The 12522-nt window shown below is 43.0% G+C and overlaps 1 protein-coding gene across 2 annotated transcripts; it reads left to right on the top strand.

The window, feature by feature from the left end:
* The first annotated feature begins 7433 nt into the window (after positions 1–7433).
* Positions 7434–11005, top strand: CYCS (cytochrome c, somatic). Of its 2 annotated transcripts, none has more exons than XM_014054338.2 (3): positions 7434–7590; positions 8934–9110; positions 10598–11005. In XM_014054338.2, the coding sequence occupies exons 2-3, from the start codon at positions 8942–8944 to the stop codon at positions 10744–10746; spliced, it is 318 nt and encodes a 105-aa protein (XP_013909813.2). In that variant the 5' UTR covers positions 7434–7590; positions 8934–8941; the 3' UTR covers positions 10747–11005. The 2 variants fall into 2 exon arrangements, with proteins under 2 accessions (XP_013909813.2, XP_013909814.2); XM_014054339.2 differs by having other exon boundaries at positions 7450–7599.
* Positions 11006–12522: the final 1517 nt, after the last annotated feature.

Here is a 12522-nt window from a genome sequence, read left to right as displayed (position 1 = left end):
TGTTCTATAATAGTAATATTTCTAAAATAGATCATCATCTAGATCAGTGGTTCTCAACCTTCCCAGTACCGCAACCCTTTAATACAGTTCCTCATGTTGTGGTGACCCCCAACCATAAAATTATTTTCGTTGCTACTTCACAACTGTAATTTTGCTACTGTTACGAATCATAATGTAAATATCTGATATGCAGGATGTATTTTCATTATTACAAATTGAACATAATTAAAGCATAGTGATTAATCACAAAAACAATATGCAATTATATATTGTGAAATATTTATCACTTTTATTTCTGTGGGTAGTTGTCGTAGGGTCCCCAGAACACTTCTTTGCCCAGGGGGCCCATAATACTGTTAAATTGGCCCTGTGCATGCCAGCTATGGACTTGGGCCATAGAGGATGCCAAGAATGTGTGGTGGAGGCTGAGGGCACAAGTTCCCATTCCTGGCACTGCCATCTCTCTGATTCACTAGCACACCCAGCATATCCGTAAGGGAGAGAAATTGAAACCCCCCCTTAGCCCTGCCAGGAACAGGCCTGAGCCCCACAGGAAGAAGAAGCACATACCGGTACAGTGCCAGGTGTCCGATCTCTTTCCAGGCAAGCGTTGGCACAGCAGTGAGACATGCCAAGGTGAGGACCCACCCTTCCCACTGGACATCCCACACCAGAGAAAGTGCCTCCTTGCCTTGCTCTCTGCCCCCTGGATTGGGTGGGACTGGACTAGAAGACCTTTCCTGGAGAGAAGGAGCCAGATGCAGCACACAACAAGGAGTCTTGGGGTTTTGTGTGTGTGTGTGTGTGTGTGTGCGTGTGCGCGCGCAAAGCTTGGACACTTGAGCCTCTTGGCTGGAGAACTGGTTGGAGGAGGCGCCTGATGTCCAGCTGTAGCCTTTTCTGGCCTTTCTCCTTAGCCCAAAAGAAAAACGGTGGGAGGGAGCCTTTGGGCCAGAAGGAGGCCAGGAAGTCACATCTCCCATCAGAGACCCCTGAATACATCTTGTGAGGTCGTCTTTTGGATCAATCTGTTGCAGTTTGGACCCACAGCAGGGTCCTCTGGTACTTGCTTGTCCTCCTGAGCTGCTGCCAACATGACCAGCCTGGCGGCAGGCCAGAGAGCCATAGTGGCCGAGGTGTAGCTAGAAACCAGTGGTTGTGGGTTGAAGCCTCCTTAGGAGCCTGGGGGGCTTTGGGACAGACCCACCTCACGGAATCATTGGGATGGGGGAAAAGGAAGAGGTGGGAGTGTTAGGCATCTACATCCCCTTAAGTTGATCAGCAGGAAAGGCAAGGTAAAAATCAAATCCATTTGCTACCATTTACTTTGAAATAAATGCACAAAATTTCCTTCTTCTTGGCTCTCCTCTTCTGCCCTTTCCAGTTGGGGTGAGGGGCTCCCCAAGCAGGCTCGCAAGAGGCAGTTCTGCCCCCCCCGCAAGTTCTGCCCACCTAAACATGATGAGCCATGTTCCCTGATTCCCTTCCCACTCCAAATAGTACTTCTTGGGACAACAACGCCTCCATAGTGCAAGAATTTCCCCTTCTAGCTTCCTTTCAGGAGCACCAATGCCGAATTTCTTTCCACCCCATTTCCTTGGCAGAATCCCCTGTGCGGCAGACGGTGGCAGCACGGAGCTTGGAGTGTTCGCTCTGTGCTGAGCCCCGAACATGGGATCTGTCTCCCACTTCCAGCTCCTTCCTCTCGGCTGCACCTCCTCCTTCCCATCAACACTGGCAACTGCGCCTGCAGCTCCGCCAGCTTTCCCACAAGTGAGAGGCTACGAACCAGAGCAGGGAGGCCGGTGTCTGGCGGCAATCCTTTGGCCATGCCCAAGGAGGCAGCAATGGCAGAGGAGACACCAGTGACGTGCGGTGAGGTTTATGGCTGGTGAGGCAAGCGGGCAAAAGCCGCCCTGCCACCCCGGCGCTGTGTCCGACATAGAGGCGGGATGCCATGTCCGACATAGAGGCGTCCCGCCTCTATGTCAGACATAGCCCCGGGACGGCTGGGTGGCTTTTGCCTGCTTTCAAGAGGCAAAAGCTGCCCTGCCGCTAACTTTACTCCAGTCATTAATACGTTGATTGTGGTAAAACATTCGATTGCTGTTATTTTTACCATGGGTTAATGTTAACAGAAGTATCATCAGCTAAATAAGAAATGTGATCTATATGTAGAAGAATCTGTTCCAAAATACTTGAAGGAACTTCAACTGTTTGCTTAAATAAATTAACAAATAATCATGTCTTCTTTGTGGGATATTGGAAAGATTCCTGACAGCAAGTTAATGTGTCTTAAAACTTCATGGCGACTTCCTCTTTTCCATATATCGTAGTGAAATAATCTTTCATTTGCCTAGGGCTGAATAAGATGTATGAACATGTACTAAGGCAAAGGGGCTTCATTTTGTTATAAAGTATAAAACAAGGGACATATTGGTTTGGCTCAATCAACTATTCTATTATTTGTTTTTGGCTTAACCTATTGTAAGAACACAGCAATTGTGATCTATAAATCCATAGTTTAGAACTGATCATGATGTGTAAACAAGATGTGTTACATTAGTATATTAGGCTAAGTAACTTCACATATTTTCCATTTTTTTTATTCAAATACAAACTCACAGAAAATAACCAAGAACAGAACAAAACTAAACAGGACAAAATTATTTGGGGGAGGGGGATGATTTTGTTCCTTGATTTGCAGATATGCCATCTTAGCAAAACGTTTCAGAATCCAATCCTTAAACCTAAACCATAGTTTGTTGGTTGTCTGAAGAAATATCATCTGTTACTGAGATGGATTAGAACTAGTTAAACGCCAAGCCCTCCTTGAAAGGTAGAGAAACCAAGTTTCTTAAACGTTTTGAAGCAAATATCATTTAAAGATCTTACTTAACTCCAAGTGATCTTTTGCATATTGGGGAGGTAAGTAGGCTAAAAACAATTCAGCCTTTTATTTCCTATCAATTCTGGTGCAAGGCAATGGTTTAAACCCCCTCCCCACACACACACCAATAGCGCGGAGGCTGAGGAAAATGAGAGCAGAGAATCGAGCTGTTCATTTTTCCACAACCTGGCGGGGCAGAGGAAATGAAACGAGGCGACCTCAGGTGACAGTCCTTTGGAGGCGTCGCTTCTTGGGCCGAGCCCAGGTCCGTATGGTACAAAGCCCATGGTAATGTGGTTGCCACCACAGCGCCAGCTGTCTGGTAATCGGGTCCTGCCCCTTTAAGCCGCCGGAGGGTGGGACAGAGGTGAAGAAATCCTTTCTACCCCAAACCTCTGGCTGGTTCCTCCGGCGCTCCCGCTGGTCGCTGGGTCCTGGAGCCATCGCCCTTTCCTTTTCCTCCTTTCGTGTGCTTACTCCCCATCCCATGTGGGTGGCAGCTGGAGTGCAAATCCGGGCAGCTGGCTCTGGCTTTCCCTTCCCCGAGCATGTCTAGTTGCTGCTGGCGCCGCTTTTGGTGAATCCGGCTGGGCAGCGGGACTCCTGCCATCGCTGCTATTGCTGCTGCTGCTGCTGCTGCTGCTGCTGCTGCTGCTGCTGCTGCTGCTGCTGCTGCTGCTATTGCTGCTGCCAGCACCACCACTACCAGAGAGCTCGTCATTCTGAACCATGCTGATGAGTATGGCCGGGCTTGGAGCGGCGGCATGCACTTTAAAATGCCAGTATGCCTCCCGGCCATAAATCAGGACATGTTTCACTCTAGGGCGGGCTGAAGCAGCATACACTTTAAAGTGCCGTCGTGCCTTCTGGGCCGGCCATTCAGCGGGACCTGCTGAATGGCTGGAAGTCACACCAGCACTTTAAAGTGCATGCCGCCTCGCCCCGCCATAGAGCGAAACATGTCCTGCTTTATGGCCGGGAGTGGGAGGCATGCTGGCACTTTAAAGTGCATGCCGCCACCCCGTCATACAATGGGACCCGCTGTATGGCCGGAAGCCGCCATGTCCTGCTCTATGGCGAGGTGTAGAAATAATAATAAAAAAGTGCCAGCCCGTGCACCAGCAGAGGCAGGTAACACACACACACACACACACACACACACACACACATTACTTATAATAAAACAAATTACAATTACTTACAAATAATATTGAATTCCTCCCCCCTACCCCCTCCCTCCGACCGACATACCTTCCAGCTGTGTCAACTCTCCTCTTGTCCGCCACAATGAAAATGTAAACAGAAAAAGGCAAGAGCTGCTCTAGGCTAGCCAGGCTGGGATAGTTGCTGCTAGAGTCACCACGTGGATGACTCTGCTTAACTGTTTTTAAAAGCCTCTAAACAAAGTGCCCTCTGCAGGAGGAGGCGGGAGAATCACGTGCCTCCTTTGTATAAGGAATTTTTTGCCTTTTAACCCTTGCTTAACTCTGAGCAAGGGTTAAAAGGGGAAAAATTCCTTATGCAAAGGAGGCCCGTAGTTCTCTCGCTTCCCCCTGCAGTTAGCACTAAGCAGACTCAGAGTCATCCACTGTGACTCTGGAGTCTGGCAGCAACTACCTTAGTCTTTTTCCTTTTAATGTTTCTTTTCATGACACTGGTGAGGCCCCGCCTCCCCTGACTGCACGCACCTGGGAGACACCAAGCTGGCACGGACCTAGAAATCTCTCCACGTGGGCCTGAAGGGTGGAGACAAGGCGGGGCTGGAGGGTTGTGAGAAAAGCCGCGCTAAGAGCCAGGCCTGATTTCTTGGTTCTGAGGAGTCTGGAAAGCTGAGGCTTTCCGTAAGCCGGGGGTTGTTCTTGGTGGGCAGTCGAGGGATGCAGAGGAAGGTCCATGATATTGCTGAAGCCGCAATTACCGCCTGGGGTTGAGACAAGGGTTCGCTTAGCGGTGTCTTGGTTCCTAAGACCATCAAAAATATGTGTTCATATTGTGTTCATAGCAGAAAAGTTGAGTTACTTGAGAAGTAACAAGGTTGATACTATATGGTACAAAGCTATTACAGAATTTAATTGTTCTGCTTCGGATACCACAAAGCTTCCTCCCAGGTCATGAAAACTGCTCATGGAGAGGATGTGTGGCGTGCCTGGTCAAGCATTGTCTATGTTATGTCCTGGCTAGAAAGAAATGAGCTTCCAATAATCTTCTTTGCCGTCTTTACCACTCTGCACAGCCTTCCTATCCAAAATAGTAATAATTCCAAACCACACAGTAATACAATGACAGGATCCTTTTAATCATCCCTCTATAGAAAGTGGTAATGATAGGGGAATGAAGATGTGCTCTTCTCCTATGATGCAGAAAATGCAAGTGCTGTTGTGGCCACTTCACTAGTGTCTCACTACTGAACGACCACGTTAACCTGCTCGTCAGCTGCATACCCAGAAACTTGATACTATCAACCACTTCCACAGTTGATTTGTTAATATACAGAGGTGTATGGCTGTGCCTGCTTTTTCTGAAATCGACAATGATCTCTTTTGTTTTCCTATATTTAAAACTACACTCTTTTTATTACACCAGTTCATCAAATTCTCAATCTTCTCATGGTAATCACACACATTCATTCTCTCTCTCTCTCTTTGTTTCCCTCCCTCTGTGTGTATGTGTGTGTGTGTGTGTTTGTGAACATATACAGTATACACACATACGGAAGTAAAGCTTACTCATTGGTTAGAAAATACATTTATTTCAATAAATGTTTAAATAAAGGCTTTCCATATTTTTATGGATAACTGGATGTTGCATCATTCTCTATTGTTTTTATCCTTTCATCTCATTCCATCTCAAATAACTGCTTTGCAATTATATGGAAAAATGAATGGAAGTTTTGTAGCTTGTTTACTGGTAATTATATTTATTTTTCACAATCAAGTGACTCTTGGTGGCTATACAGATAGTTCTCACTTAACATAAATGAGACTGGAACTTCCATTACTAAGTGACACAGTCATAAAGAGTGATGTCATGTGACTATACTGCTAAGCAACAGAAATTCCAGTATTATTGCCATTGTTAAATGAATCACTGCAGGTCATTAAACAGGATATCATATATGCATCATTTGTAACCGCCTGCTGGCTTCGCCATTGACTTTGCTTGTAGAAATTCAGCAAAGGAGATTGCAAATGACAATCAAATGATGGCACGTTCCTATAAAAGCATAATGGTGAACCTAGCACCATGTATCAGGATTGCAACGTGATTATAGGAACGCTGCGACCAATGTAAATCCGAAGGTTAGTTGTAACTTGTACTCATTTAGCACCATTGTAAGTCTGAACAGTTGTTGGAAGTGATCATTAAGCAAACCTGTATGCTGTTTGTGGTGTTTTACATTAACTGTGATGGTGACACACTTGGCTAGGACTTGTCCACTCTTATTGGTTACTGTAGATATGTCCAGTCCCTTCAAATCGTTGCAAACTTTCCCACTGCCCCTTTTCACATGGGCAATAGCAGTAGACTTATATACCGCTTCATAGGGCTTTCAGCCCTCTCTAAGCGGTTTACAGAGAGTCAGCATATTGCCCCCAACAATCTGGGTCCTCATTTTACCCACCTCGGAAGGATGGAAGGCTGAGTCAACCCTGAGCCGGTGGGATTTGAACCGCTGAACTGCTGATCTAGCAGTAGCCTGCAGTGCTGCATTTAACCACTGCGCCACCTTGGGCAGGATCAGGATGGAGGATCTCTGGGGTGGAGTGGGAATACTGGATCTCCAGATGTAACAGAAGAGACAGAAAGTCTGCTGAGTCAAGCTCAACTTTTATAGCATCACAGTATGTAACAATATTCACACTGTTTTCTTGGTTGTCACTGCTTCCTACCAGGATGTTTTCCTGACTGTCTGCTTTGCTCTGTACCATTGGTGATCTCCTATCTAAACACGACAGTATTCAATTTTGCTTAGAAGGCATCCTTTAGATTTAAACTATACCCAAGATCTTCTGATAGCTGTTACCAATTTGGACAGAATAAACTAAAACACGATCCACAATCCAGTGTTACAAACATGACGTATCTTTTCAGTACACCGAACTTAATAACTGACTCTGAACGTGCAACTTAAGTTTCTGCAAGAAGTTTTCCTATCTCAGTAGTTTGATGATTGCATCATTTTCCGGCCGCCCACCCGCTACACTATCAGCCTATTTGCCGCCAAAAGAACAGCAAGTCTCTCGCCTTAGGGGCGCAATATCCGTTTGCGTCACTTTTTGCCGGCAAAAGAGCTCATTCACATACGACTCTTGTGTGGGGAGAGGAATCATGAAAGGCACAGCGGCTCCAGATAGTCCTGACCTTGTTACAACGACCTAATACGCATGCGTAGCTTCCTCCCTTCTTACGTCCTTGCCCATTGCGCAAAACCAGACCGTCTTATCAGACATGCCTCGAACTCAACCTACTTTGCTAGTTAATGATAGGCATCAAGGCCGTCCAATAGTCTTGGTTCTGTCTAGCGCCTGATTGGCCGACGTGCACTAGACGAGCAGGGAGCTTGGTTGTAGAGGCACCGGTTACAAAGTCTTGCGTACCGGGTGCCCTTGGGTAGAAACGGTGCGGCTGAGAAAGGGAGATCGGCGCGAGTAGGACGACGACACCGCGGATTTCTTGCACGTAGCCCTCGACTCGGCCTGGTAATTAAAGTGAGACCCTTCCCCCATCCTAAGATTGCGCGTGTGAACGGAGCTTCCCGAAATTGAGGGGAAAGAGGCTTGGTGGGAAAAGCCGGAGCTGCGGATTGGCGGGTCAGGGACAGAGAGAGGGCTCGCGAGGTCAAGAGCAGCAGGGTCGCGGGCGACGCTTGCGCAGATCCTCGAGAGAGCGAGCTCGTGGCCCCACGTGGCTGTGGAATGAACCCCCCCACACACACACACAAATGATGGGGGGGGGACCGTTGTGGTACAATACCCCTGAAAAGCGACAGAGGGAGGAAGCTGGGTCCATTATCAAGTCTGTTTGTTGGGGGGGGAGTGTTTCCTCCCTACTGGGATTACCAAAAGAGCCAGGCCTTCCTTCCGAAAGAGACGAAGCGGGCTCTCCCACGCCGCCTCTTGCGGCATCTGGCCTTATATGGGACAAAGGAAGGATGTCAGGGCGGCGGCTCAACGCGGCTTTAACCTGATTAAAATTTTTTAAAAGCACCGCTTTTAACACGTCCCCAATGGATGCACTTCATTCCATCGAGGCGAGTGGTCAGAGGGCCTTTAAGGCAAAGGGAGCCTTAAGTCATCTCTGCCGCCTTTTAACCGTTGCCTCGTCGTTTGGGACTTGGTTAAAGGAGAGAGGGAAGCTCGATTCACTTGGAAATATTCACAACGGAAGGACGGAGTAAGCAGATTTAACCTTGGCTGCTTCCTGGTAGCAGAAAGTAATGGGTTCTGTGTCGATTAGAGGTCATAGTCAGGGTCATTGAATAATTTATTGAATTGAATCGGGAATTTTGCCAGATGGTACTATGCAAGGGCCTCGTTTTTATGTCAAATCAATTAGTGTGCTTAATTCTGCTCACTTGCAGTAATAATTTTCAGTGAAAGTGCATATTAATACATCATAAAAAATTTCTAAAAGCACAATTTCAGCATTAGAGTTATTGATTGTTTAATTATTCCAATTATGTTATTTTGAGTGTGATGACAGTATGCTGTTAGATTGTTATCACATCCAAAGGTTATATTTAGAATTGGGGTCTAGGACTAGGCCGAAAAAGAAAATTGACCCTAATCATAATAATTCAGAATATTTTTTCTAAACTTCATTACAATCTCCATGCAATTGACAACATGCAGTATGAAATACTTTTAATACATTTATTGTACTAAAGCATGTCATCCATTATGAAAGTATACATTTTGGCAGTTCATTTCTAGTTTTGGTGTTTGTGCTTCAACATATGTTTCAGAATGCTTTGTATTTTGCAATTTCTATCCCTTTTTGCATACTTTTTTAATTAACCCTGCTGATGTGTATATCTTTTCAGCATTTACAATGGGAGACGTTGAAAAGGGCAGGAAGATCTTTTCTACGAAATGTGGAACTTGCCATACTGTGGAAGCAGGAGGCAAACACAAGACTGGTCCCAATCTACATGGTTTGTTTGGCCGAAAGACTGGTCAAGCTGTTGGTTACTCCTACACAGAAGCCAACAAAAACAAAGGTAAAATGGAAGTGTCATATTTACCTTACAAAGCAAAAGCAATAGTAATGGGAAGGGGATGACATATTACCGAAGGATTATTGTATGTTTAAAAACATCCCAACAAAATGGATTCTTGCTCCAATGGATTTTAGTATATGTTAGATATCACCTTCAGATTTAATATATTTTTTAGAATGTAATGAATCCTAATTCTTGTCCCTTAGATGTCCCACTTTCATATTTCCTTAACAACTGAGAAGTCCTCTTTTGTGGCAATTACATAATCTGATCCTTCTAAATTACAGATTTAGACTTCTATTAGTTCAAGATGCAACCCAAATCACTGTATTTTATCATAGGTGGATGACAAAAAACTACTTTTTAAATAAGATAATTGTTAGTGCAGGAGCATAATATAAGTAGCTGGTGGAATTTTACTAGGAAAATAATTTTTAGCAGAATTATAATAAAATCCCATTGTAAAGTTTTAGAACCTTTAGCTTCACTCAGAATGATAAATAAATATTCTAAATTATCCCTATCTTCAAAAGGGCATAAAACACAAGGAAAAGGGATTGTGAGAAGATTTTTTAAAGCAAATTGTAATCAATCTTAAATTATTAGTTCTAATTATAATTTGTTGCATACTGTGAGGCAGTTTATTTTCTTCATTGGTTTTACTTGCTATGGCACAATGTGAATTTTATGTAAACCAACATATTACATCTGCATTGATGGTTAAAAAACACTAAATATTTCTTCAGAGTTTACGTATGCTTAGACTTCCTTACTGCATTCATTTGAACTACAGTAACAATACCCAATGACTGGTCTAATGTTTCAGCATATCTGTCAGTCTTCTAAAATAATCCTGAAATAATCTTAATTTCTTTTCTAACTCTTAAATCTCTTTCTAGTGTATTTTGCAAGGAATTAAATTGATGGGAAACAGGCAGTTCTGTGTTCTTCTCTATCTCTTTAAACTACTTTCGTGTTCTGTATCTGTTCCAGATTTTAAGGTCAAATATTTGGGCGGTAAAAAGCCAGCAGCCCACCTAATAATTTCCTAAGGATTGATTTAGATTTAATTTAAATTATGTGGATCTTTTTGTTCCTTTTCTTCTTTATTTTAATAATTATTATGTATAACTTTTAATGTGTCCTTCTTGTTTTTTATTAGATTCCTATCTTCACTTTATTTTGTAGAACCAAAGGCACAATATGTAATGTCTCCTATTTTCCTCAAAGCAACCCTATGAGAAAATTGGACTAAGATAATGAGATTGGTCAATGTCTCTCAGCCAGGTTCAAAGTATAGGACATTCAGGATCTTCTGAGTTTTAGTTCAGTGCCTCAGCCACTATATTGAATTGTTTTTATTCATCTATAAAAACATTTAAAAATATGGACGCCTTAGAAAAAGAATAATACCGAGATTCTGATACACAGTATAAATTATTTTGAATTTAATTCTACAATGTTCTTGTAATAATGTTCTCTCATAGGTATAATCTGGGGAGAAGAGACATTGATGGAGTACCTGGAAAATCCGAAGAAGTATATTCCAGGAACTAAGATGGTCTTTACTGGCCTTAAGAGTAAGAAAGAGAGGACAGATCTAATAGCGTATCTTAAGGATGCCACTGCTAAATAATGGCTGTGTATTGCCTTATTTATTTTATCAAACAGAAACATTCTCTGTGTTGAGATTAGATCTTAAACTTTCTATTTTTACATACATTGTATCTAACACTTAAAAATATTACTCATCAACCAGAGAACTTTGATCATGGATGGTTAAAAATACATATTTGTTGTCATAATTTATAGAATTGTGCAATCAGGTTTGAAGGAATATTGTCAGGAAAACTACATTGCAACCTGAATCATGTAATTAAAATCCTATCAATGTCTTTGTTTGGTTTGGTTTTGATTATTTTTTATAAATGAATTACTGTTTTTGAAGAAAAAGGTTTTGAAGGAATGCTCATCTTAAAACATTCATGTAGCTTCTGAGGTCTTCTCTGATAACTTGTCTAGAAAAGTTTCTGTGCGTCCTTCTGGCCACAGGGGAGAAAGGGAACAGGGAGATTCAAAGCAATGTTAAGCGGTAGAAAGATGCAAGTCATGTTATCACTGAGTCTCAGTGAGGTGACCTCTATGAAACAATGCACCTCACTTTTAAAGTAGAACTACTTATAAGAGCCTGACTTATATAGACAAAGATGACTCATCATTTGTAGAAACTAAAAGCAACCGCAGAATATCCAGATGCCTCTAAGCAGTGGGCCAACTAAACTAGCATATATCATTTTTGTATTTCAATTATTTTTATGGAAAACTTTACAAGTGCATGTTCATGCACACATACTCATCTTTGATATTGCTTCCCACGTTTCTTGGTGGTTTTCAACTCAGATGTTACCCCAGCCTAACATCAGTTAAGTTTTTCTACAGGAATCTTTTAGGGGGAAGGGGATAATGATTTACCTTTTAGGTAGTCAGACAATAGCATAATGAATGGGAAAGAAAGAAGGGTCATCTTTTTCTTTTGTCTTGGCTAAATGGTTTGTTGCTAGCCAGAATATTAACCACCACATAATACATTCCTGTGTGCATACTTTGAATTTATATATGTGGCCTTACAGGTGTGCACTTATTTAATCTAGGTAGGTCAGGAATTAGGGCACCTTAATATACTTACTATCCAGTGTGAAGGTAAGTGGACTATTTCACTGGAACTGAGGAAATGTAGGAATGGGATGGTGAATAAATCCCGCTGCAACTCAGATATGCAAAAAATATATATATAGATAATTCCATTTGGGATTTTCTTCCGGTATGAGTTTCATCCATTCTTTATTCAGAGACAAAAAGGACTGCCAACATATGAATTGCATGGACTTTCTTCCAGTGTGAGTGCTCACTGAAGGGCCACAAGTTGAACCAAGTGATTCTTATGACTATGACTTCCTTCCACTAAGTGATTGGCTTTGTGTGATTGAGATGATTTAGTGTCTTCACCTGCTGCTACCAGAAATTGGAAGAAACTTCATCATTCTTCCTTAAATGGCAGGTTAGGGAAATCTGGCAAGGGAAGATTCATTTTCAAAGCTGGTGGCACTACCAAGTTACCATCCAAGTGTGAATGATGATATATCATCTGCACAGGATCAAATGGGTTAATGGGCAAGTGATGTTACCAAGCAACTATTATCCTAATCTCCATCTAGGCTTCTGCAAACAGGAATTTTCTCTACTGGAGACAATTGTCAGTGTGGGAATAGTTCCCTTTATGTTTGGTCATAGGATTGGAAAATTCTCAGTTGGGACCCAAGTGTGTAAGCGTTGCATGATTCAAGTGTGAAATCAGGCCACCAAGATTAATTCTCTCACAGCTCAGCTTCTCTTCGGAGTTCAACCAAGGACA

This window comes from Thamnophis sirtalis, unplaced genomic scaffold, assembly GCF_051295495.1.
Source record: "Thamnophis sirtalis isolate CommonGarterSnake01/CBP01778 unplaced genomic scaffold, rThaSir2_p1.2 scaffold_4, whole genome shotgun sequence".
In the NCBI taxonomy this organism is placed as follows: Eukaryota; Metazoa; Chordata; class Lepidosauria; order Squamata; family Natricidae; genus Thamnophis; species Thamnophis sirtalis.
Note: the sequence above shows the minus strand (reverse complement) of the source record. Positions and strands in the feature narration are given on the sequence as shown.

What these genes read in the sequence shown, in the direction of transcription:
- CYCS (XM_014054338.2), top strand. Translation starts at nt 8,942, where the DNA reads ATGGGAGACGTTGAAAAGGGCAGGAAGATCTTTTCTACGAAATGTGGA. An exon ending in AGAAGCCAACAAAAACAAAG is followed by an intron (nt 9,111 to 10,597) that starts GTAAAATGGAAG and finishes GTTCTCTCATAG; the next exon opens with GTATAATCTGGGGAGAAGAG.